Source organism: Nycticebus coucang, chromosome 8 (genome assembly GCF_027406575.1).
Source record: "Nycticebus coucang isolate mNycCou1 chromosome 8, mNycCou1.pri, whole genome shotgun sequence".
Taxonomy (NCBI): Eukaryota; Metazoa; Chordata; class Mammalia; order Primates; family Lorisidae; genus Nycticebus; species Nycticebus coucang.
The window spans coordinates 83033877-83061272 of record NC_069787.1 but is presented as its reverse complement, the minus strand read 5'-3'; the positions used below and the strand labels follow the sequence as shown (position 1 = coordinate 83061272).

General features: G+C 37.7%; 1 protein-coding gene across 8 annotated transcripts in view; it reads right to left on the bottom strand.

The window, feature by feature from the left end:
- The window catches only part of OXSR1 (oxidative stress responsive kinase 1), a 159844-nt gene that overhangs the window by 25621 nt on the left and 106827 nt on the right, over window positions 1-27396 (bottom strand). For all 8 annotated transcript variants that reach the window (XM_053599845.1, XM_053599840.1, XM_053599842.1 and 5 more), the window contains 3 exons: window positions 12685-12818; window positions 6082-6130; window positions 5383-5448 (listed from right to left, as the gene is read on the bottom strand). In XM_053599845.1, the coding sequence (XP_053455820.1) occupies window positions 5383-5448; window positions 6082-6130; window positions 12685-12818 (249 nt within the window). The remainder of the gene's footprint in view (window positions 1-5382; window positions 5449-6081; window positions 6131-12684; window positions 12819-27396) is intronic.

The following is a 27396-nucleotide window of genomic DNA, read 5'->3' as shown; positions in this document are numbered from 1 at the left end:
TTCTCTTCAAACCCCACAGTCCTAGGCAACCACTAATCTACTTTCTACCTCTACATATTTGCCAGTTCTAGACATTTCCTATAAATGAAATCATACACTGTATGGTCTTTTGTGACTGGCTTCTTTAACTAGTATGTTTTAAAGAATTATCCACCTGTACCAATACTTCATTCCTTTTAGTACACTATATGTTATGGATACACTACATTTTATATATCCAATTACTAGCTGATGGACATTTGTATTGTTTCCACTTTATGGTTATTAGGAATAATATTGCTATAAACAGTTGAGTGCATGTTTTTGTTTATATTTACGTTTTCAATCTCTTGAATATGCCTAGGAGTAGAACTGCTGGGTCATATGGTAATTCTGTTCAGCTTTTTGAGGAACTGACAAACTGTTTTCTAAAGCAGTTGAATTTTACATTCCCATTAATAGTGTAAAAGAGTTCCAACTTCTCCACATCTTTACCAACAGTTGTTATTATCTTTTTTATTGTAGCCATCCTAGTGAGTGTAAAGTAGTATCACATTATTATTTTATAGTTTCTCTGATGGCTAATATTAAGCATCTTTTCATGTGTTTATTGGCATTTGTGTATCTCTATGGAGAGATTGTCTATGCATATTATTTGCCCATTTGATACTGTGTTATGTCTTTATTATTGAGCTGTAAGCGTTCATTATATATTCTAGATGCACATTCCTTATCAGACACATGATTTGTAAATGATTCCCCTTCCCTAAGCTGTCTTTTTGCCTTCTTGATGGTCTCTATTGAAGCACCAAAGTTTTTAAGTTTGATGAAGTAAATTTATTATTCCTTTTATTGCTTGTATTTTTGGTGTTTTATCTAAGAAAGTGTTGCCTAACTCAAGGTCCCAATGATTTACTTCTACACATGTCAAAGAATTTTATACCTTTACTGCTTACATTTAGGCCGACAATACATTTTAATTTTTTAATAAGGTGAAAGGAAAAGACCAACTTTATTCTTCTGCATGGGAACATTCAATTGTGCCAGCACCATCACTGAAGGTTATTCTTTACCCTCTGTAATGTCCTGGCACAAATGCTACTTTTTAAATAGCATTATGGTCATATTTTATGACTGCAAACTCTTATCTCCAAAGAGAGTCACAATTTTACTTCAATTACAGGAAGATAATTCAAATAAAATCTTACATCTTCTGTTTCTTTTTTCCCTATGTTTATTTGTCCTCTATCTTTCACAAAGGGATTTTCCTCAGATATCCTGTGATCCTAGATTTTCTCATATTTAAGAGCAAGGCACTAAAACATCAATTAGAATCACTGAGTTCTTGAGTCGTTAGTTTGTTGACTATGAGCTTCACTGTAGAGTGATCTGGGTAAGGCATTTCACAGGGAACCCCCGACATGTCAGTATCATTAAATTATTCCTCTTGGGGTAGTCAGATACATCAAATAAAGATCTTCCAATGTCTTGTCTAGGGGTAATAAGCTTTAATGTTCATGTGCCAAGAGTTAAATGAAGTAATATGACTGTGAGTTCTTAACATTCAGTGTGTAAGCTTCACTAAAATGCACCTTTTCAGTAAATTACCACCATTCAACTGTGGTAACTATGCCCTCCGGTCAGAGACCATTTCTTTTACCTTTCTGTAGTATAAACAGATACCTCCTGGGGTACAGGATGGAATGAGGGAGGGGAACCAGAGTCTAACAACTATCTTAAGATGTTGGACCAATCTTCCTGTTTTTAAGCCCTACTTTCAATCTCATTTCTGAAGGTAGCTGGTACTAACTCCCTTACCTTTTGCAGTTTTGTTATATAAGGTAGCTTCTATGCTTTCTTTACACTGGCTTAATAATTAATTATATTTCTCTGATTTGCCAAATCACTTACCACTAATTTATTGGTATCATAGTTTTGATAATTTGGTTGCAGCTTACGCTTTTCTTTTTTTTTTTTTTTGGTACATTTGGGGTTTGTACCTTTTCTTTGTATTCTCCTGTTATTTTAGCAGATAATTTTTGGCAGGGAGATGAAAATAAATGCAGGTATTCACTGTGCTATTTTTTTGAGGGTCACTCTTCTTAAATGAATCAGATTGCAGATACTAAATCAACATGTTTCATGGTTGGGATTTATTGTAAACAATTATAAACATAGAGATTTTAATATATATTTATATTATTTAAAGAATATCTGTAGCGGCCCATATAGCCTATGGCTAGGAGGAATGAGAGTTACAAGAAATACCTGTATAGCACAATAATGGAACACCTTGGTGAAAAGGGCATAGAGAGGGATTTAGCTCTCCTAACAAGCATGGGAGAGCCCATGAGATGAGAGCATTAGTTAATTGGCAGTCTCTACACCTGTGGTGTTGAGCAGCATGAGATTAGCTTTATATTAGGCTGGAGGATAGGGCAGCTGGGAGCGTGCACATTCTATCATGGACCCACTTACTCTGACTCTGTGGCTTCTCCTGTCTGCAAAACACCAGCATGACATCTCTCCGTGAGCATCTCTCTTAGTGAGCAAGATCACTAAGCTCTGCTAAAGACCAAGATCTATCTTTCTAAGAAGACTGCTTTACTCTCTCAAAGACTATCTTCCCCCCTCCCCCCACCTCAGCTAAAGTAAATAGCCCTCAGGCACCTAAGAGCAATTGTTCCTGAGCAAGATAACAGCATAGGGTCCACATCCGGAACCTAGTTAAGCCAGGGCCGGAGACCAACCAGTCCCAGGCCCTGATAAGTGGCATCCACGAAGGGACCCCAACAAATATCTATTGTGTATCAGGAACTGTTCTAGGTATACTGAAGATAAAGCAATGAACAAAAGTCCTTGTTTTCATTAAGCTTTTGTTCTAATGGTATAGAAAGACTAAAATGGCAGACGATGTAAGTTCTTTCGCTCATGCCTATAATCACAGCACTGTGGAAGGCTGAGATGGGAGGATTGTTTGAACTCAGGAGTTTGAGACTTGCCTGAGTGTGCAAGTAAGATCCTGACTCAACAAAAAAGTAAAAAACCCAGCTGGGCGCCATGGTGAGCGCCGGTAATCACAGCGACTCGGGAGGCTGAGGTAGCAGGATGCCCAGAGCATGAGTCTGAGATTGCAGTGAGCTAAGATGATGCTACTGCACTCTGCTCAGGGCACAGGGTGAGACTCTGCCTCAACCAAAAAAAAAAAAAAAGAAAAGAAAAGAAAAATAAAGTAAGATAAAGGAACAGAAAGTCATGAGAGGGTACTATTTTAGAAGGGAGAGAAAACTATTCTGAGAAAGGGCCTGAAATGAAGTGGAGAAATGAGTTGAGTGTTTAACCTAGGGGGTACCCATGACCGTGATCTTCCTTGTCCCACCCCCCAGAAATATGACTTTACTTGGTTTGAGATGACACTGTTTATGCTTTTTTGTTGTTGTTGTTCTTTAAGTCCCTCAAGTGGTTCTGATATTTAATAATGAATTATAACCACTGATGATGGGAACAAACATCCAAGGAAATAAGTATAACAAGTGAAAAGATATGATGTAGGAGAAGAAATCTTTCCACAAGGGAAAAATAACTTTAAGTCTAGGAAAAAAACCCAAAACAATAGCTTCTTGATACTTTTCAAAAAGAATTCTTTAGAAAGAAAAAGAGTCCCTTAATGGATTAAATATCCAAGTCTGCAGAAAGACATATCTATAAAATAGAGACAAGTTCATTGTGCTATCAATGCTTAGTATAAGAATATCATTTCAGGATGGCGCCTGTGGCTCAGTGAGTAGGGCACCGGCCCCATATACCAAGGTTGGTGGGTTCAAACCCGGCCCCAACCAAACTGCAACAAAAAAATAGCCGGGCGCTGTGGCGGGCGCCTATAGTCCTAACTACACGGAAGGCAGAGGTAAGAGAATCGCCTAAGCCCAGGAGTTGGAGGTTGCCGTGAGTTGTGACGCTACTGCACTCTACTGGAGGCGACAAAGTGAGACTCTGTCTCTTAAAAAAAACAAACAAAAAAAAAGAATATCATTTCAAAATATTTAATATACGTTTCTGGTTCCTTATTATATAAAACCTTCTGAATAATATCAGAATTCCCAAGCAGTGAAATCTACAGAAGACAATACACCACTACAAGACATAATTACTGGCTCGGCACCTATAGCTCAAGTGGCTGGGACACCAGCCACATACATCGGAGCTGGTAGGTTTGAATCCAGCCTGGGCCCGCCAAACAACAACGACAACTATAAACAACAAAAAAATAGCCAGGCACCTGTAGTCCCAGCTACTTAAGAGGCTGAGGCAAGAGAATTGCTTAAGTCCAAGAGTTTGAGGTTGCTGTGAGCTGTGATACCACAGCTCTGTACCCAGGGGGACAGCTTAAGACTCTGTCTCAAAAAAAATAAAATAAAAGACATAATTACTTCCTGGACAGGCTTACCACTACATTTTATAAGGTATAGGACCTTTATCTTCTTCAAGTCTATCATCAGCAGAAGCCTAGACTGCCTCATTTCCTTCACAGTAGATAAGCCTGCTTTGAGCAGAGAAGTAGAAGAGGGGGGAAAGGAGGATTTTCCTCTTCCTACTGTTCCAGAAGTTCATAAAAGTATCATGGAATGGAAAATGAATATGTTGGCCGGACGCAGTGGCTCACACCCATAATCCTAGCACTCTGGAAGGCTGAGGCAGGTGAACTGCTTGAGCTCAGGAGTTCGAGACCAGGCTAAGCAAGAGCAAGACCCGAGACCCTGTCTCTAAAAATAGCCGGGCCTTATAGTGGGCACCTGTAATCCCAGCTACTTGGGAGGCTGAGGCAAGAGAATTGCTTGAGCCCGTGAGTTTGAGGTTGCTGTGAGCTATGATGCCACAGCACTCTACCAAGGGTGACAAAGTGAGACCCTGTTTCAGAAGAAAAAAAAAAAGGAAGAAAAAGAAAATGTGTATGTTGTGCCCTGAGATCTTAAGGTGTTCTCTATACTCACATTATAGCCAAACTTCTTAGAAATTACATATGCACAACAAGGTTTTTTTGGTCTTTCGGTAAAAGCAGGAGAAAATTTGAAGGTAAAAGATACTTACATTCAAAGCTATAAATGCTATGTAAAATCACATCTCATTCTGGTAGTTGGAAACAGTATTTAAACCGAGTTTAGAATGAAATCACCAATTACTGTCTAACATACCTTTTCATCCTAGTAAACAGCAGAGTTTAGGCATACAGCAGATCAAAGATATTTCTTAAATGATTGTGTCAAAATATTTTCTTAAAAGGACTAAAAACTAGTAATACTCATAAATCGCTGACAAAGCATTACTTAACAAATACTTTCAAAATGCAAAAATAAAGTAAATCTATGCAATCTCTCAGGAAAATCGAGTTAAATTCCTGTTTACCTTTTTAGCTCTTTCAGAAATGGTTGGGGCTCTCTGCAATATTTTTTCTTGGAGAAATTCTTTATTCTGGAGAAGAAAAGTATTTTGTTCTTATAAGAAGTCTTTATCAAACAAAAAAACTGACGAGAAAATGTCCACCACAATTAAAAGTACAAAATAATAAGTGTTTTATAAAGAAGTCCAAGAAAACCTCCATTCTTTTATTCTGAAGCTCCTTTAGCATGATTTTATAAGGTGACCAAAAATTGAGCTTTAGCGTGCTGTATGAACCATTATCTATGAAAAGTTTGCTATATTTTACATCCTTTGAGATCATGGTTCAAATTTCCAGCTATAGTAGCATTCTACTAACTGATATCTTTGGGAAATCAGATGTCTACTAATTCAGTAGTAAACTTTGAAATGAGGGTGGAGGATTTTTCATGTTGTACTTAAGATAGCAAAATTTAATAATCATTATTCCTATAAGTTTAACCTGAAATTTAATTTCTATAAAAATGCATTAACTAAATTCTAAAGCAAGTATCTTAATTCCCAAAAATTATATACATAGTCCCCTCCACAATTATTTTACCTACCTTCATTTCTCCAAATACAATCATCTTAAGAAAGGCAACTTCTGAACAGTGAACATAATTTGAGTAAATGAAGAGTATCATATTGAACGCATATAGTCCAAAAATACAATTTCCTTCCTACCTTTGCTTTCTGGAAAAATTTGTGCCTTAAGAGTTCTGCTGCAGTTGGTCTAAAATCAGAAAAGAAAAAAAAAAAACTCACAAAGTTTTACAGTTAATTCAAGTCTTACACATATTTCCACTTTCAAACGTGAGAAAATTATTTTTTGAGCAGCAAAATAAAAAGACAGTATACTACACTTTCGCTAAACTGCTAAAAAGCAAGCAAAAAGTAAAATAAACTTGGCATAAGACATTGAATAGAATAACAAATTCTAATAGAAGTGATCTAATAATTAGTATAGATTCATTAAAAAATTCATTATAGAAATGTTTCTTTTGAAAGCACGATTTTTGGTGGCTTCCGATATGTTTGTTATTTAATATTATTATTTCCCAAGAAGTAAGCTAGACAATATCTATCTTAAAAGTTTTGTCAAGGCAGAAAAATATATTTAAACTGACAATGAGGAAATGGACCAAATCAAGCCCTCTGCTTGTTGCCACCTGGCTGCCTATTAGCCTTCAACTTAGGTAAGTACAAAATCTTAAAAAACAGATTTCATAATTTCCTTTTAAAAAGCAAAGATTCTCTAAGCACATCCCCCAAAAACTCAGTTTTCATCTCCACTGTACCTTGGCTTATTTCCTTCTGAATAAAGGCAAATGTTGACAATTGTCAATTGTCCAAACTTTTAAAAGAGCATCATTCAGAATAAAGAATTTAACACTTAAGAAAGAGAATGGACCTGATTTTGCCTTCCGTGTGATCCTGAGCAAACCACAACTCATCTAAGGTTCGGTATTACTTGGCCACACTGCCCAAAAGCAATAATTTTTTTTAATAAAAAATATTGTATTTACTTAAAAGCATTCAGAATGTCAACAAAACAGCTGCAACTTTTTTTTGCAATTACAGAGTCGTATTCAGTTAACAGAACAATTATTTTGTATAAGCTGCATCAGACAACTGAAGATAAAAAAACTACCATCCCCATATATAACTAATTTGTGACATGCATCAACAAGAACCTGTTTTAAATTTCCATGCCAATTTACAACCCCCATACTGTACCAGGCAAGGTTAGTGGCTATTGAAAATACCACCAGGACAGGGCTATCTATAGACACATTCGGTAGTGTGTTAACTATACAAAAAAAGACACTGTACAGTTTAAAAACAAATCTTACACAGCCTTACACTTCAATTTTTTCTTTAAAAGGAGTGAGTAGTGTACAGGGAGGTTAAATGCTTTATAGACAAGAAAAAAAACTGCGCTAGAACCAACTTATTCACCATCATCTTCTTCATCTATCTTTTCCTCTTCATCCTCTTAATCTTCCTCATCATCCTCCTCCTCTTTCTTTTTCTTGCTTTTTTCAGCCTTGACGACTCCCTTTTTCGCTGCATCAGGCTTTCCTTTAGCTCGGTATACAGCAATATCCTTTTTGTATTTTTCCTTCAGCTTTGCGGCCTTCTTTTCACAGGACTGCTTGTCATCGGCAGCAATGTTATTCCCCATCTCCCCCAGCTTCTTTGCAACATCACTAGTGGATAGGCCGGATGTTCTCCTTTGATTTTTGGGCGATACTCAGAACAGAACAAGAAAAAGGCCGAAGGAGGCCTCTTGGGTGCATTGGGATCCTTGAACTTCTTTTTTGTTTCCCCTTTAGGAGGGATGTAGGTTTTCATTTCTCTTTCATAACGGGCCTTGTCTGCCTTTGCCGTATCTTCAAATTTTCCTTTCTCTTTAGCAGACATGGTCTTCCACCTCTCTGAGCACTTCTTACTCTGAGAAGTTGACTGAAGCATCTGGGTGCTTCTTCTTGTGCTCCTCCCAACAAGTTTGCACAAAGAATGCACATGATGACATTTTGCCTCTCAGCTTCTAAGGATCTCCTGCCCATGTTTAGTTATTTTTCCTCAGCGAGGCACAGAGTCGCCCAGTGCCCATCCGGCTCTCACTTGCCCTGGCGCTGTCTCTATGGAGCTCAATGTACTGCAATCCAAAAGCAGTAATTCGTAAATAAGGCTGTGCACTTGAATATCTGGGGAATATTTAAAATTCCCAGTGATCAGGCTGTACATCACACAAATTAAAGCAGAATCTTTAGGAACAAATCCAAGGATCAGTAATTTTTAAAATATCCCAGGTAATTCCAATGTGCATTCAAGCTTGAGATCTGGTGCCTCAGAGGATTATTATAAAGATTAAGAAAGTGAATAAATGTGAAAGTGTTATATAAAATGAAATTAGACATCACCATGCTTGTTTTGTCATTCAGTCAAGATTTCAATATGCTCAACAATTTGTCCACATAACATTGTTTATCATTCATTCCTTTCTTCTGGATACATTTCCTTCTTTCTAAGGTATAACTTATATGAATTCTTTAAATTCTTTAAAGGATAGAATGTGAATAAAAAATTCAGTTTTTGTGTAAGAAAGATCTTAATTTCATGCTCACTGTGGGCTAACAGTCACCACTATGTGCCCAAATGACTTTTTGGCCAACAACAGACCATATAATCTAGTGATGGTCAGAGCAATCAACTACACCATGTAGCCAAGGTGTATAAAAGGCTATCTAGGTTTGTGTAAGCACCCTCCATTATGATCACTCAATGATGTAATAGCCTAACGATACATTTCTCAGAATGTATCCCCCTCATTAAGCAAAACACGACTTGAAATGCTGGCCCAGTTGTTATCAGGGAAGTGGCTGTTAATCTACCTGCTAATCCTCAGCTGATCATCTGTGTCTTGAGTTTACATGTGAAAGCTTATCTTTGATTTGTAGCTAGTAGTGTCATAACAATGTATTCAAGTAGAGGAATTTGGGGGAGATGATTCTTTAATCTGAGAATATATGTGTTTCATTAATTATGGAAAATTCTCAACTGTTATTTCTTTAAATACTGCTTTTCCCACATTCTCTCTAGTCTCTCCCTGGTAAGTGCATATTTATGCATATATACATACTGAATATTCTCATTGTGTCCTATTGTTTCTTTTGTATGTCTTTTATCTTTCTGTGCTACATTCTGAGCAATCACCTCAGTATAATATTATGTGAGTAACAACAAACACTCTAGTCAAACTGCGTGGGTTAGAATTCTAACCCTACCATTTTATTAGCTGTGTAACTTTGGGCAAGGCTACTTAACTCTCTGATTCAGTTTCTTCTTTTATAAAATACAGGAAAATAAGTGCCATCCTCATAGGATTACTGTGAAAATTAATGCGAGATGTTAAGTGTTTACAACAATGCTTCATACTTGATGTGTCAATAAATAATTATCTTTTTTTGTTTTATTTGGCTGGTCCATTTAACCAGTCCATTGAGAGTTTTTTTGTGTTTTATTTTAACTTAGAAATGTTCTAAATGAAATGTAATTACAGTTTACAAACTGGAATTGATTTTCTATAGCTTCTAGGGTTTTTATTTAATTTTTAGAAAAAAGTTTTAAAATAATTTTAGACTTACAGAAACTGATATAATTTTTAGACTTACAGAAGGGCTACAAAGATACTACAGAGCCCTACATATCTTTCATCAATTTCCACTTAGTTTATCATCTTACATAACCATGATGTAATTATCAAGAAATTAACTAAAATATTAACACTGGTATGATACCACTAACTAAACTATAGACTTTATTCAGATTTCTACTTTTTCCACTATTGTCTGTTTTCTGTTCTAGGGTCTAATACAGGAAACCTTGTTGCATTTAGTCTTTGTCTCTCCATCTACTCCAATCTGTGAGAGTTTCTTAGTCTCTCTTTTCTTTGACACTTTAAAGAGTACTCATCAGGTATTTTGTAGCATATTCCTCTGGTTTTGTCGGATTTTTTCTAATTATATACTTAAGTTACTAATTTGGAGAAAGAATACTTCATAGGCGACATATCCTTCTCATTGTATCATTACCAGGAGGTACATAGGTACAAAATATCAATGTATTTTATTAATGGTGAGTTAACTTTGATCACCTGGTAGAAGTTTCTTCCCTGGGAAGAAATATTGCTATTTTTCCTCTTTCATACTCTATTCATCAGAAGCAAGTCAGTAAACCCAGCCCACACTCATAGGAATCCACTATGTTTCAAATTTTAATTATCAAAATTTTCATTGTTAGCAGTGCTACTTTATTCTATTGTGATAGTCATAGTCTCTTGCAGTTTTGATTTCTTCTATAATTTTAATTATTTTAAACATATGTATTATATCTTTTCTGATTATCACTGCATTATCTAAATTTCTTGGAGCACAAATCCGTCTGCAAACATTGTTTCACTGTGTATTTCTTAATTTGGGATTGTAATCTTATCTTCAGTGGGGCCTTCTGTTTAGGAATCCCATGGGATGTTCTTCCAGTGGAGTTCAGTAATTGCTTCTCCCAAAATAAAACTGGCATGCTGAGAAGTTTTTATTTTAATCCTGTGGCTTCCTGGATAATATGGATAGTAGAAATTTAAACTCTAAACCTACAGAATATCCAATTCAAAGGGCTTGATTTTTTCAGGAGAGATTTCTGCTCTCTTCTTAAGAGATGATGGACAGTTTTTATTCCGGTCCTTTTGCTAAGGATGCAGATGTCTGAAGGTCTTAACTTTAAGCAGGATCTCAATTCAAAATCCCCACTAAGTGGGCCCAAGACCTCAATTCCATTCTCCACATGGGAGTAATAAGTCCAAACCTGTAGGTTATTGGAACGAATTATGTCCCACTGAGGGCAGCCATCAGATTATTTCACAATATTTCTTCTTTCACTTATAGCAGTGGTTCTCTACCTTCCTAATTCCGGGCCCTTTAATACAGTTCCTGTGGGTCATGACCCACAAGTTGAGAACCGCTGACTTATAGCTTTCTCGTTATTTCTGGCATCCAAGGATCACTAAGTTTGAAAAATTTTATCTGGCATTTCTAGGTATTTGTAACAAGAGTGTTTTCTTCTTTTAATTAACTAACTTGGAAAAGTAGAAGCTCTCCATCTTTTTAAAACATTTACTCAGAAACAGGAAAAAAAAAAATTCCAAAACACAGGTATAAACTTTGCTGCCTCTGTTTTTCTTATCCTTTCCAGTATTCCCAACTGTAAATTCTAAAAAGCCCTATTACATACACTAGAGACATGATTAAGAATGGCAAAAACTGTTATTTTTGTTCATCTTTACAGAAACCAAAATTAAAGAACTCAGTGCTAAGAAGCTGAGTTGAATATATACATGAAACACAAAAATAAAATTTAGTGGGAAAAGAACCCCAAACTAGGATCAAGACTTTCAGATTCCAAGAGCAGTGGGAGACCTGAGCTCTTCTGATTTCAAGATTGCTCTTTTTTTTTTTTTTTTTTGTAGAGACAGAGTCTCACTTTATGGCCCTGGGTAGAGTGCCGTGGCATCACACAGCTCACAGCAACCTCCAACTCCTGGGCTTAAGCGATTCTCTTGCCTCAGTAGCTGGGACTACAGGCGCCTGCCACAACACCCGGCTATTTTTTTTTTGGTTGCAATTCAGCCGGGGCCAGGTTTGAACCCGCCACCCTCGGTATATGGGGCCGGCGCCCAACCGACTGAGCCACAGGTGCCGCCCAAGATTGCTCTTTTTTAAGCACCAAGTGAGCCAAGAAAAGCTGCTGCACCCCTTTTAATAAAAGGATTCTTTCTACAAAATTTAGATTCAGTCAAAAGGCGGCATAGGCAGCACTTAAGGAGGCCACAGTTTCCCCACCCCTGCAGGGTATCAGGTGACTTCAAAAATGAAAGATTGTACTTAATGAACTCCAACATTCTATGATTTGGTCCAATTCATAAAATTACATACATTAGATATTCTTATTTATTTGCACATTTGCCATTCTACCTGTTTAGTATTAACAAGGAAGCTATTGAAATTTTAGGTCTACTTACTAAAATGTCTTCTAACATGAAAATTAAGTGTGACTGTGTCACACTAAATATAAACTTGCTGTGTGTATTTCTTTTGTTATTAATATTGTAAATGGCATTAAAATGTTTATAAATTTTGGGCAGCGCCTGTGGCTCAGTGAGTAGGGCGCCGGCCCCATATGCCAAGGGTGGCGGGTTCAAACCCAGCCCCGGCCAAACTGCAATAAAAAATAGCCGGGCGTTGTGGCGAGCGCCTGTAGTCCCAGCTACTCAGGAGGCTGAGGCAGGAGAATCACCTAAGCCCAAGAGTTAGAGGTTGCTGTGAGCCGTGTGACGCCACGGTACTCTATCAAGGGCGGTACAGTGAGACTCTGTCTCAACAACAACAAAAAAAAATGTTTATAAATTTTAAATGCAAATTGAAAACAAATCTCTTCCACTAACTTGACATTTTAATACAGAATTCACAATGTACAATTTTATAATTATAAGAAATGAATCAGGAAATAGCTAAACTATTTAGGTACACTGTACACAACAAAGGAGGTCGAAATCAATTCATTTATTACCAATCTATTATAATGGTCTCTGTGTACTTTTTTAAAAGTTTATATTTAGTTCTTCTAATATGCGCAAACAATTCCCTGTGCATATATGTATGTGGTTGTTAGCGTTCCCACAGTGGTTTACATATCAGACAGAGAGGACAGTAAACTTCCATATTTTACCTTTTCTCTGGATCTTTTTGAAGGCATAATGAAATCATTTTTCTAAATGATTTTCCATATTTTTTTAACATTTCTTTATCTTGAACACCAGTTTCCAAAGAAGGAGGATCATTCTGCAGTGTCAGCATTAAAACCTGTAAGAATTTTCAATATAGTGTAAAATTCTGATAACTCAGTACAGTTTAATTAAGTAATCTGGTCAAGCATTTTCAATATAGGCAAAACTCCTTCTCAACATACAAACAAGTTTCATTTTCTGTAAGTTCACATCTATATTAGTTGTTTATAACCCAGAGTTATAAATAATATGCTATACATGACTTGCCCACAAGAGCCCACTGTACCAGTAATGCTATGTCCTTTAGTTCCTTTGCTTCATGTCCCCTTCCCAAATTATTATGGTGTCCAAACTACAGTTAAAATTAAAACCACAGCAAAATTCAAAGTATGACCTTGATGACTATTCATACCCCTGCTTTTCCTTAACCCCTTGCAATCCGACCTTCTCTTCCTAGAACTTCTCAGAAATTTCTTACAGAAATGATCACTGATGTCCTAATAAACAAAACTACATTCTTTTTCAGTCTACATTCTTGCTGTCTTCCTTGCAGCAGTTAACAATCTTGATTACTACCCATCCTAAATCTCTTCCTTATTGACGTTCATGACATTGTAACTAGATACGTAGAGAAATAAAGAATGGAGGTCAGATGATGTGATGGTTTTCTTATACTTTTTAGTAAAAGAATATGTCATTTTGTAAATACAAAGTCACCACTCAAAACAAAAGGGGGTTATAATCAGACTTAATATTTTCTCTTCTGATTCAATTTATATTTACTAAAATGAAATTAGCAAGGTTGACAGTGTTTCTCATTTTGAGCAAATAAGTTAACAGATATATATCTGGAGGAGTAACAGCCTACAGGAAAGACAAGTAAACCTTGATACAGGACAGGTGGCGCGGTGGCGCCCCAGCCAGCTCAGCCAAGCTGAGCTGGAGGACCTGCTGCCTCTGCCTTGGCTGTTTCCGTGCGGCGGCAGGCGGCACAGGAACCAGCTGGCTGGAGGGTAGGCAAGGGCGGGGAGCCTCCCACCCCACCCCCCAGGCTCCAATAGCCAAAGGAGCGGAACAACTGGTGGGGAGACACTGGTGCCTCCATGTTTCCTTCCCTTTACACTTATGACTAAATACAGAACCCCCATTTCCTATGCCTAGGTCAATTTCGTGTAAGTTTCCTAGGCCTCAATTCCATGAATGGACTGTGTCCATTCATTTATACATTCATTCGCCTTGCCCCAGGGAAGACTGTGTCCATTCATTTCCTGGCCAAGGAACCTATGCACCTATATATACCACTAGACCGAGAGGGACGGGAAAGAGAGAGACAAAGAGAGCTTTTCTCCCCGACTTGGGTTTTCTCTCCAGGATCTTTAGTGTTTTCATATTCTTTTCTGTAAATAAATTCTGTCTTACCACCAATTTGTGGTCTGCAGATTTATTCTTCAAATCACTGAGACCAAGAACCTGAAACTCTGCTATCAACCTCACTGTTCCCCACTCTTCACCACCATTTCACCAAAATTTCACTAAAATCCTAAAACCACTCCCCGACTTTACAGTTGTAAGAACATATCCCTTTCAAAACCTTGTGAGTATTCACCTATTCCTAAGAATCTTCACCTTCAAAGGTACAGGTATATTTTGAATATGAAGTTAGAGAGTTTTTTCATAAAATTCTGTCACTGGTTTATCCCTCTCTACAGTGAGCCTTAAAAAAGGACAGTTACAATAACATCTTTTCTTTTTTTTTTCCAGTGTTCAAGCAATTTATTAAATAAAGATACAAAATTTCCACATTGTTGCACATACTGGCTTATTTAAAATTATAAAGACTTAACAGTCTTTATAAAGATGTAGCTGAGCAGTAGGTTGACAAAGTCTAAAATTTCAACATTCAAAGAGCAAACACAGTAAAGTTCATGCAAGTTCTAGGATAGACAATCGTGGCAGAACTTGCTCATCTTATCCTTTACCTTCAAATGCACATGATATCCACAACCCGAAAAAATCTGAAGACTAGCAGGTTGCCACTAGTCAGACACACAGTTTATTCAGTAATATTAAGCCTCTTCCCACTCATTGGCTTGCTTGATTGGCAATAACTCAACCCTAACCATAGAAAGGAGTCTGGGAAGAGACAACTGCTATAAAATGTGTGCCTTTTATTCATATTTTGCCTTAAGTCACTGAGCTTCCATAAAAAGTCTGTACACATGATACTCAAGCCAGAAATCCCCAGCTATGGCTTTTCACCTACCTACACTAAGTATCAGTCCAAGATGAAACACTGTGAAGATTAAAGAGACTGAGTACTGAAACAAGTGAGGCTGCAATCATCCAGAACAGTCTACTGTAACTTAGGTAAGTGATACTGCATTTGAGAACCTAAGAGACTCTATGGACGTTTTCTTAAGCGGCAGTTTTGAACTGTCCTATGTCAAATAGCTAATTATTAGGTTTGTAGAGAAGGCTCACGTGTTCAAATTTATTTGTTCATATCTGCATTTAACTTGTAACCACTACATACTAGGATCAGCAGACATGATTAAAGATTTTTTGCAAGGTTCACCTCCTGACATCCTTCACTCTAAGTATATAGGAGATAACACGGAAACAAGGGGATAAAATTAAATTCATCTGTCAACAGCAAACACCATAATGTATGCTACTATCCTGTTAAACAGATGACCTGGAGAAACCACAGTGGTAACATCCACATTAACTTTTTAAAAACCTGAAGGAAGTAATTTGATTTTACAATGATTTAATTTACTCAAATGTTTAATGACCACAAATGTTTCTGCAACTAAAACAGAACTGTAGGAAGTTGAGAATACATGTTTGATACTAACAATCTTCAAGCTTTGAAGATGTCATTGCATGAAGAAACTTATGGGAAACACTGTTCCCATTAATTACATACACCCTTAGTTTAACATATGGTCTCTGATATATAGACACTGCGGTAGGCAAAAACTACCTTGTTCTTTATACATTATGGAAGACACTGCTCCCAAAAATGTGTTAGGTTTGTGACAAAGGTACCAGAAATTTTGCAAAACTGGAATTACCTTAGATAAACTGAACTATAAAATTTTGTATAAGTACTACTGCAGCCTTAAGTGACATGTATTTATAACTTGGTCACAATTCAACGAATTTGGGAGAACTATCATTATCCAGTTAGCTAAATATAAGTCTAACTTGATTAGAAACCCTGAACTAAATTTAGTTCTTCTCCAATACTTAGCTTTCTAATTTGGCTGTTTTCTAAAACCCTCAAGTGTTGACCATAAATGCAAAACTTCCAGTATCTTGGGTTTTATTAGCAGATGCTTTTATTTAAAAAAAGCAACAGAATAACTAGCATACTTATGGAAGGCACTGCTTCTGATAATTATAAAATAACATCTTTTCCTAAGGTTCTACAATACACTAAAATAATACAAATGTGAATAATATCAATATGACAACAATTCACAATGGTGACCATCATTTTAAACAAAGTAATGGGGCATCTTGTTAAGTAGGACAGAAGAGTTATAAACAACAATTACAGTTACAAACACAAAAGAATACATGTGTATACTATAACAAAGAGGATAGAAACACAAATAAAAATGGTTATCAGATTGAGCATGATGGCTCACACCTGTAATTCTTATATTCTGGGAGGCTAAGCCAGGCTGATCACTTGAGCTCAGGAGTTGGAGACCAGCCTGAACAAACTGAGATCCCTGTCGATACTAAAAATAGAAAAAACTATCCAGGGACTGTGACAGGCACCTGTAACCCTAACTACTTGGGAGTTTGAGGCAAGATGATTTAGCCTGAGCCCAGGAGGTTGTTATGAGCTAGGTTGAGGCCACAGCACTCTAGCCTGGGGCAACACAGTAAGATTCTCTGGTGGAAAAAAAAAAAGGTTTCCAGTAGTATCAGTGGCACCATCTTGAAACACAAAAATTTATTCAGTTACTCATATTGGGGATAGGATTAGCAGCCACATTACAACAGGGCATAATAACAGACAAGTTAATGAAAGTTGCTTAGTGCTCTATCACAAAGCAAATTTTAATTTTTGCTCAATTCATAATGAGAATAATAGTATGTCTGGCATATGAACACTTTACACTGACTATCTTGTTTGATATATAAAAAGCAATAAAATGGTGCCTGGCACAGATAAGTTCTCAATAAATATTAGCTATAATTACTCTTTATATGTAGTCCTTCCAACAACATTATGAAGTAGAAATGAACATCATTCCCACTGAGGTTGTTCTACATGGGTGACTGTAGAATCCACACATTAAAATGAGATATTCATCCTTACTATTAAATTATAATAGTAACAGGCTTGGCGCCAGCCACATGCACTAACACTGGCGGGTTCAAACCTGGCCTGGGCCAGTTAATCAATAATGACAACTGCAACAACAACAACAAAAAATACCCAGGTATTGTGGCGAGCACCTACAGTCCCAGCTATGTCAGAGGCTGAGGCAAGATAAATGCTTAAACCCAAGAGTTTGAGGTTGCTGTGAGCTGTGACACCACAGCACTCTACTGAGGGTGACAGAGTGAGACCCTGTCTCAAAAAAAAAAAAAAAAATTACAATAGTCAGGAGATGAACACACATTACATAAATAAAAAGGTCAACTGCAATACAAAGTCCTCCAGGGCTAAACACCAAATATCTAATACAGATTTTCACTGCTACAGGAGTCTGAAAGAATGCAAGGCAGAAAACCATAGGTAAGAAGAAAATCCTGGAAAAATGGGAAAATAGTAGACTAGAAAGTACTCAACCTTCAATACTCATGGAGGATTGGTTGCAGGACCTCCATGGTTACAAAATCCACAGACACTCCAAGTACTTGACATAAAATGACATAGTATTTCCATATAACCAACACATATCCCTCCATCATCTCTATATTACTTAAGAGTACCTAATAAAATTGCTATGTAAATAGTTGCTATTCTGTGTATTTTTTAAGGTGTTGTCTATTTTTTATTGTTGGTTTGTTTCATGGTTTTCCTTTTCCTTTTTTTTTCTTTTTTTCTTTGAGTATTTTCTTTTTTTTTTTTTTGTAGAGACAGAGTCTCACTTTATGGCCCTCGGTAGAGTGCCGTGGCCTCACACAGATCACAGCAACCTCCAACTCCTGGGCTTAAGCGATTCTCTTGCCTCAGCCTCCCGAGTAGCTGGGACTACAGGCACCCGCCACAACGCCCGGCTATTTTTTGGTTGCAGTTCAGCTGGGGCCGGGTTTGAACCCGCCACCCTCGGTATATGGGGCCGGCACCTTACCAACTGAGCCACAGGCGCCGCCCTCTTTGAGTATTTTCAATCCATATCATGATCAAGTGACACTAATTCTAAAAACACAATAATCATTTAACATACAAAAATTAATCAATGCAATACCCGACATTAACAAAATGAAGAAAAAAAATCCCCACGATTATGTCCATGGATGTAGAGAAAGCATTTGACAATTCAACACGCCTTCACAATAATGTTCAATACACTAGGACTACAAGGAGACTACCTTAAGATAATAAGCATATAAGAAAAGTCCATGGCCAGTATTTTATGAGGAGGACCCCCCAGGCAATTGAAGCAGCTTCAAAAATATACTACTGGGACCTGATCAAACTAATAAGCTTCTGCACAGCCAAGAACACAGTAAGTAAAGCAAGCAAACAGCCCTCAAAATGGGAGAAGATATTTGCAGGTTATGTATCCGACAAAGGTTTAATAACCAGAATCCACACAGAACTCAAACATATAAGCAAAAAAAGAACAAGTGATCCCATCGCAGGCTGGGCAAGGGATTTGAGGAGAAACTTCTCTGAAGAAGACAGGCGCGCAGCCTACAGACATATGAAAAAATGCTCATCATCTTTAATCATCAGAGAAACGCAAATCAAAACTATGTTGAGATATCATCTGACTCCAGTAAGATTAGCCTGTATCACAAAATCCCAGGACCAGAGAAGTTGGCGTGGATGTAGAGAAAAGGGAACACTTCTACACTGAATTTGCATTGCTGGTGGGAATGCAAATTAATACATTCCTTTTGGAAAGATGTATGGAGAACACTTAGAGATCTAAAAATAGATCTGCCATTCAATCCTATAATTCCTCTACTAGGCATATGCCCAGAAGACCAAAAATCACACCATAACAAAGATACTTGTACCAAAATGTTTATTGCAGCCCTATTCATAATTCCTAAATCATGGAAAAAACCCAAGTGCCCATCAATCCACGAATGGATTAATAAATTCTGGTATATGTACACCATGGAATATTACACAGCCTTCAAGAAAGATGGAGACTTTACCTCTTTCGTGTTTACATGGATGGAGCTGGAACATATTCTTCTTAGTAAAGTATCTCAAGAATAGAAGAAAAAGTATCCAATGTACTCAGCCCTACTATGAAACTAATTTATGGCTTTCACATGAAAGCTATAACCCGGCTACAACCTAAGAATAGGGGGAAGGAGGAAAGGGGAGGGAGGGGGATTGGTGGGGTTACACCTGTGGTGCATCTCACAAGGGTATATGTGAAACTTAGTAAAAGTGGAATGTAAATGTCTTAGCACAATAACTAAGAAAATGCCAAGAAGGCTATGTTAACCAGAATGATGAAAATGCGCCAAACAGTCTGTGAAACTAGTGTATGGTGCCCCATGATCGCATTAATGTACAAAGCTATGATTTAATAAAAAAAAAAAAGAAATGGATAAAAAAAAAAAATCCAGGGCATGGGCGGTGCCTGTGGCTCAGTGAGTAGGGCGCCAGCCCCACATACTGAGGGTAGCGCCAAACTGCAACAAAAAAATAGCTGGGCATTGTGCGGGTGCCTGTAGTTCCAGCTACTCAGGAGGCTGAGACAAGAGAAACCCCTAAGCCTAGGAGTTGGAGGAGCTGTGTGATGCCATGGCACTCTACCAAGGGTGATAAAGTGAGACTCTGTGTCTAAAAAAAAAAAAAGAAGGAAAAAATAAGAGTCCATGGCAAACCTCATACTTAATAGTCAAAGACTAAAAGCTTTTCTTCTAAGATCAGAAACAAGGCAAGATTCTCATTTTACCACTTCCATTCAACAAAGTACTGAAAATTCTAGCCAGAACAATTAAACAAGAAAAATCACAGAAATAGGAATTAAGTATCCAAATCAAGAAAGAAGAAATAAAATTATCTCTCTCTGCAGATGGTATGATTTTATATGGAGAAAACCCTAATGATTCCACATACAAAGAAACCATTAAAATAAATGAATTCAGCAAAGTAGCAGGTCAACACATAGAAATCAGTTATATTTCTATATAACTGTATATATAATAGTTATGTATTTCTGTATAACTGATTTTTAACTAATTTAATTAACAGTCTGAAAAGGAAATTACAAAAACAATTCCATTTACATTAACATCAAAAAAGATAAAATACTTAGGAATTAACCAAAGAAGTAAAAGATGCGTACACTGACTAAAAGCAATTTTAAAAGGCAAAAACAAATGGAAACACATACTGTACTATTTGTGCACTGGAAGACTTAGTATTTAAAATGTCAATACTGTCCAAAGCCATCTACAGATTCAAAAGCAGTCTCTATCAAAAGTCCAATGACACCTTTTGCAGTAGAAAAATCCAACCTAAAATCCACATGGAATCTCATGAATAGCACCAACAATCTTTTTTTTTTTGTAGAGACAGAGTCTCACTTTATGGCCCTCAGTAGAGTGCCATGGCCTCACACAGCTCACAGCAACCTCCAACTCGTGGGCTTAAGCGATTCTCTTGCCTCAGCCTCCCAAGTAGCTGGGACAACAGGCACCCACGACAACACCTGGCTAAGCACCAACAATCTTGAAAAAGAACAAAGCTGGAGAACCAAAACTTCCTAATGTCCTCATTTCAAAACTTCATAAAAGACATCCCAGAAATAAATCCTTATACATAAGGTCAAATGATTTTTGACAAGAGTTCCAAGATCATTCAATGAGAGAAAGACAGTCTTTCTAACAAATGGTGCTAAAAAAACTAGATATCTACATGCAAAAGAATGAAGTTGAACACTTACCTAATGACATATACAAAAAATAATTCAACATTCATCAAGTGCTAAATGTAAGTTAAGACCCCAAACAATAAAGCTCTAAGAAGGACAGACAGAGCAACAGCTTCACAATATTAGATCTGGCAATTTCTTAGATATAACACTAAGGGCAGAGGCAACAAGAAGAAAAGTAGATGCAGTAGACTACACAAAAATTTAAAAATCCTATGTATCAACAGAGTAAAAAGGCAACTCACAGAATTGAAATATTTGCAATCATATATTTGATATGGGATAAAAATCCAGAATATATAGAGAACTCCTAAAATACAATAACTATTTAAAACACAACCTGATTCAAAAATGGGCAAAAAGGGCTGGACAGCAAGATGGCAGCCGAGTAACAGCTTCCTTGCATCTCTCTCCCCGAGAGAGTCTGGGGAGATAGGACGCCAGGCATCTCTGGTAGGTGGGATCTGCCTATCATCACCCCTGTGAGGATACAGGGAGTCAGCAAGAGACTTCTGCACCCCAAGGGGAAGACAAAAACAGTGCAAAACCGGCAAGTGGTCGCGTGTGTTCAATGGGTCTAAACCCACCCGCAACTGTAAATTCAGTAGCAGCGAGACTGCAAACCGGAAAAGCCTTACCTGTGAATTGTTTTGGTGTCTTTGGACTTGGCACTCAGTTGAACTGCCCTGGGGAGAGCCTCAGCGGGAGTGTGGAGAACTTTGGCCATTATCTAGGGCCCCAGTCTGTGCCGCTGAGCCAGACGGAGCAAATAGTGTTTGGCTGTGGGCCTCAGGGAGCCATTGTGAGTGATCTGGCCCAGCAAGCTCCGCCCTCATGGTTGGAGAGCTATAATCGGGTGGGAGCTGGTAACCTAGCAACTGAGGAGACTAAGGGTGGGGTCTGAGCTGCCTTGCAGCCCAAACCCTCAGGGGCAGGGTGAGACCCGCTTTGGCACACTGGTAAGTGGATAGCCACTTCAGCAGTGATTCCAGCGAGAAGCACTTTCCTGGGAAAGATTCTGCTCAGCAAGTTTACAAGTTCAAAGTGCCTTTTAAGTGACCTGAAGAGAGATTTAGGGTGTCTACCTGCTGAGGTTTGAGAAATCAGCAGCCTCCAGCCGTATCAGAACTGTGATTAACTTCTCCTACCACAGAGGACCACGTGTTGCCCAGACAATATTCAATAACATAAACATACTGCTTTGTATATGGTTGTGGGTTTTTTTTTGGTTTGATTGTTTTTTTATTTTGATGTTGTTGATGTTGTTTTGTTTTTTAATTTTAACCTTTCCCATACAGATCTTTTTTCTTTCTCAATTTTTCTAGTGTAATTATAATTTCCCATTGCTGCCTTTTTCAATAACTAGAATTTCATTTTTGCTAGTGTTTCTACTGCTATTATTTGGTTTTTCACCCAATTTTATCCCATAAAGTTCTCTGTTTCCTTCTTTTGGTTTGATTTATAGCATTTTTGTCTTTCCTCTCTACTTGGTGGAGGTAGGGTACTGTGTCTGACCAGGTTAGCAAAGAGCTGCTGACCTCAAGGGAACCACCCAACTGGGTACCTCCAGAAGGTGGGTGTTTTTTAAGGTTGTGTCAAAGTACCCTACTGCACACCTATATTGCTCTGTCTCCTTCTTTCTGTGCCTCTCTTCTTTTTGTCAATATTCCTTTTACCCACCCCCTCTCCTTTCTCTATTTCTTTTTTCTTTTCACTCGGTCCTCCTTTCTTTCATCCCTTTCTTGCTCTTCAACCTTCTCACCCTTCTGGTCCTGTAACAAAAGGACTCATCGAACCTTTAATCCACAGGCACGAAAACTTAAAGAGCAAGAGGAAGTGAAAGGAAAATTAGGGCAAGGAAACAGATAAAAGAAATCACTCATGAGGAAGAATCAGCAGAAAACTCCAGGCAACATGAAGAACCAGTCCAGAACAACCCCGCCAAGGGACCATGAAGTAGCTACTGCAGAGGATTCCACCCATAAAGAAATTTTAGGAATGACAGAAAGGGAATTTGGAATACACATGATGAAAGAAATGATGGAAACATGAAGGAAACTGCTGATAAAGTGGAAAATAACCAAAAGGAAATCCAAAAACAGAATCAAATCAGAGATGAACGATATGAAGAATATAAAAAGGATATAGCAGAGCTGAAGGAAATGAAACAGTCAATCAGGGAACTTAAAGATGCAATGGAAAGTATCAGCAACAGGTTAGACCATGCAGAAGAAAGAATTTCAGAGGTAGAAGACAAAGTTCTTGAGATAACTCAGATAGTAAAAGAGGCAGAAAAGAAGAGAGAGAAAGCAGAACGTTCACTGTCAGAATTATGGGACTTTATGAAGCGTTCCAACATACGAGTTATAGGAATTCCAGAAGGGGAAGAAGAATGCCCCAGAGGAATGGAAGCCATACTAGAGAATATCATAAAAGAAAATTTCCCAAATATCACCAAAGATTCTGACACACTGCTTTCAGAGGGATATCGGACCCCAGGTCGCCTCAACTCTAACGAAGCTTCTCCAAGACACATTGTGATGAACCTGTCCAAAGACAAGACAAAAGAAAAGATTCTGCAAGCTGCCAGGAGTAAGCGCCAATTGACCTACAGGTGCAAATCCATCAGACTGACCGCAGACTTCTCTAATGAAACTTTCCAAGCAAGAAGACAATGGTCATCTACCTTTAATCTACTTAAACAGAACAATTTCCAGCCCAGAATTCTGCACCCTGCTAAGCTAAGCTTTAAAATTGATGGAGAACTCAAATCATTTACAGATATACAAACATTGAGAAAATTCGCAACAACAAGACCAGCTCTACAGGAAATACTTTAACCTGTTCTGCACACTGACCACCACAATGGATGAGCAGCAAATTAAGAACTCAGAAATTAAAGGACAGAACCTAACCTCCACACTGATGCAAAAGATAAAACTAAGCAATGGACTCTCACCAAATAAGATGAATAGAAAACTACCACACTTATCAATTATCTTAATAAATGCTAATGGCTTGAATTCCCCACGGAAGAGACATAGGTTGGCTGAGTGGATTAAAAAACACAAGCCATCCATTTGCTGCGTGCAAGAAACACATCTGGCTTCAAAAGGCAAATTAAAGCTCCAAGTCAAGGGTGGGAAGACAATTTTTCAGGCAAATGGAATTCAGAAGAAAAGAGGAGTTGCAATCTTATTTAAGGATTCATGTGGATTTAAAGCAACTAAAGTCAAAAATGACAAAGATGGTCACTTTATCTAGGTCAAGGGAAAAATACAACAAGAAGATGTTTCAATTCTAAATATTTATGCACCCAATTTAAATGTTCCCAGATTCCAGAAACAGACCTTACTCAGTCTGAGCAATATGATATCTCATAATACCATCATAACAGGGGACTTTAACACTCCTCCTACAGAGCTGGACAGACCTTCTAAACAGAAATTAAAGAAAGATATAAGAGATTTAAATGAGACCCTGGAACAACTGTGCTTGATAGACGCATATAGAACACTCCATCCCAAAGATAAAGAATATACATTCTTCTCATCACCCCATGGAACATTCTCCAAAATTGATCATACCCTGGGACACAAAACAAATGTCAACAGAATCAAAAGAATTGAAATTTTACCTTGTATCTTATCTTCTCAGACCACAAGGCACAAAAACGCTCCACCCCAAACAAAGGCATGGAAATTAAACAATCTTCTGTTGAATAACAGATGGGTGCAGGAAGAAATAAAACAGGAAATCATTAACTTCCTTGAGCATAACAACAATCAAGACACAAGCTACCAAAACCTGTGAGATACTGCAAAAGCAGTTTTGAGAGGAAAATTCAACGCTTTAGATGCCTATATTCGAAAAACAGAAAGAGAGCGCATCAACAATCTCACAAGCCATCTTATGGATTTGGAAAAAGAAGAACAATCTAAGCCTAAACTCAGTAGAAGAAAAGAAATATCCAAAATCAAATCAGAGATCAATGAAATTGAAAACAAAAGAATCATTCAGAAAATTAATGAAACAAGGAGTTGGTTTTTTGAAAAAATAAATAAAATAGATAAACCATTGGCCAGACTAATGAGAAATAGAAAAGTAAAATCTCTAGTAACCTCAATCAGAAATGATAAAGGGGAAATAATGACTGATCCCACAGAGATAGAAGAGATCATCGCTGAATACTACCAGAAACTCTATGCCCAGAAATTTGACAATGTGAAGGAAATGGATCAATATTTGGAATCACACCCTCTCCCTAGACTTAGCCAGGAAGAAATAGACCTCCTGAACAGACCAATTTCAAGCACTGAGATCAAAGAAACAATAAAAAATCTTCCAACCAAAAAATGCCCTGGTCCAGATGGCTTCACACCAGAATTCTATCAAACCTTCAAGGAAGAGCTGATTCCTGTACTGCAGAAATTATTCCAAAAAATTGAGGAAGAAGGAATCTTCCCCAACACATTCTATGAAGCAAACATTACCCTGATACCAAGACCAGGAAAAGAGCCAACCAAAAAGGAGAATTTCAGACCAATCTCACTCATGAATATAGATGCAAAAATTCTCAACAAAATCCTAGCCCATAGATTACAGCTTATCATCAAAAAAGTCATTCATCATGATCAAGTAGGCTTCATCCCAGGGATGCAAGGCTGGTTTAACATATGCAAGTCCATAAATGTTATCCACCATATTAACAGAGGCAAAAATAAAGATCACATGATCCTCTCAATAGATGCAGAAAAAGCATTTGATAAAATCCAGCATCCTTTTCTAATTAGAACACTGAAGAGTACAGGCATAGGTGGCACATTTCTAAAACTGATCGAAACTATCTATGACAAACCCACAGCTAATATTTTACTGAATGGAGTAAAACTGAAAGCTTTTGCTCTTAGAACTGGAACCAGACAAGGTTGTCCTCTGTCACCTTTACTATTCAACTTCACCTTTACTATTCAACATAGTGCTGGAAGTTCTAGCCAATACAATTAGGCAAGACAAGGAAATAAAGGGCATCCAAATGGGAGCAGAGGAGGTCTAACTCTCCCTCTTTGCTGACGACATGATCTTATACTTACAGAACCCCAAAGACTCAACCACAAGACTCCTAGAAATCATCAAAAAATACAGTAATGTTTCAGGATATAAAATCATGTCCATAGGTCAGTAGCCTTTGTGTACACCAATAACAGCCAAGATGAAAAGCTAATTAAGGACACAACTCCCTTCACCATAGTTTCAAAGAAAATGAAATACCTAGGAATATACCTAACGAAGGAGGTGAAGGACCTCTATAAAGAAAATTATGAAATCCTCAGAAATGAAATAGCAGAGGATATTAACAAATGGAAGAACATACCATGCTCATGGATGGGAAGAATCAACATTGTTAAAATGTCTATACTTCCCAAAGCAATCTACCTATTCAATGCCATTCCTATCAAAATACCTACATCGTACTTTCAAGATTTGGAGAAAATGATTCTGCGTTTTGTATAGAACCAGAAAAAAACCCGTATAGCTAAGGCAGTTCTTGGTAATAAAAATAAAGCTGGGGGCATCAGCATACCAGATTTTAGTCTGTACTACAAAGCCATAGTGCTCAAGACAGCATGGTACTGGCACAAAAACAGAGACATAGACACTTGGAATCGAATTGAAAACCAAGAAATGAAACTAACATCTTACAACCACCTAATCTTCGATAAACCAAACAAGAACATACCTTGGGGGAAAGACTCCCTATTCAATAAATGGTGTTGGGAGAACTGGATGTCTACATGTAAAAGACTGAAACTGGACCCACACCTTTCCCCACTCACAAAAATTGATTCAAAATGGATAAAGGACTTAAATTTAAGGCATGAAACAATAAAAATCCTCAAAGAGGGCAGCGCCTGTGGCTCAGTGAGTAGGGCGCCGGCCCCGTATGCCGAGGGTGGCAGGTTCAAGCCCAGCCCCGGCCAAACTGCAACCAAAAATAGCCGGGCATTGTGGCGGGCGCCTGTAGTCCCAGCTGCTTGGGAGGCTGAGGCAAGAGAATCACGTAAGCCCAAGAGTTAGAGGTTGCTGTGAGCTGTGTCACGCCACGGCACTCTACCGAGGGCGGTACAGTCAAACTCTGTCTCTACAAAAAAAAAAAAAAATCCTCAAAGAAAGCATAGGAAAAACACTAGAAGATATTGGCCTGGGGAAAGACTTCATGAAGAAGACTGCCATGGCAATTGCAACAACAACAAAAATAAACAAATGGGACTTCATTAAACTGAAAAGCTTCTGTACAGCTAAGGAGACAATAACCAAAGCAAAGAGACAACCTACACAATGGGAAAAGATATTTGCATATTTTCAATCAGACAAAAGCTTGATAACTAGGATCTATAGAGAACTCAAATTAATCCACATGAAAAAAGCCAACAATCCCACGTATCAATGGGCAAGAGACATGAATAGAACCTTCTTTAAAGATGACAGACGAATGGCTAACAAACACATGAAAAAATGTTCATCATCTCTATATATTAGAGAAATGCAAATCAAAAC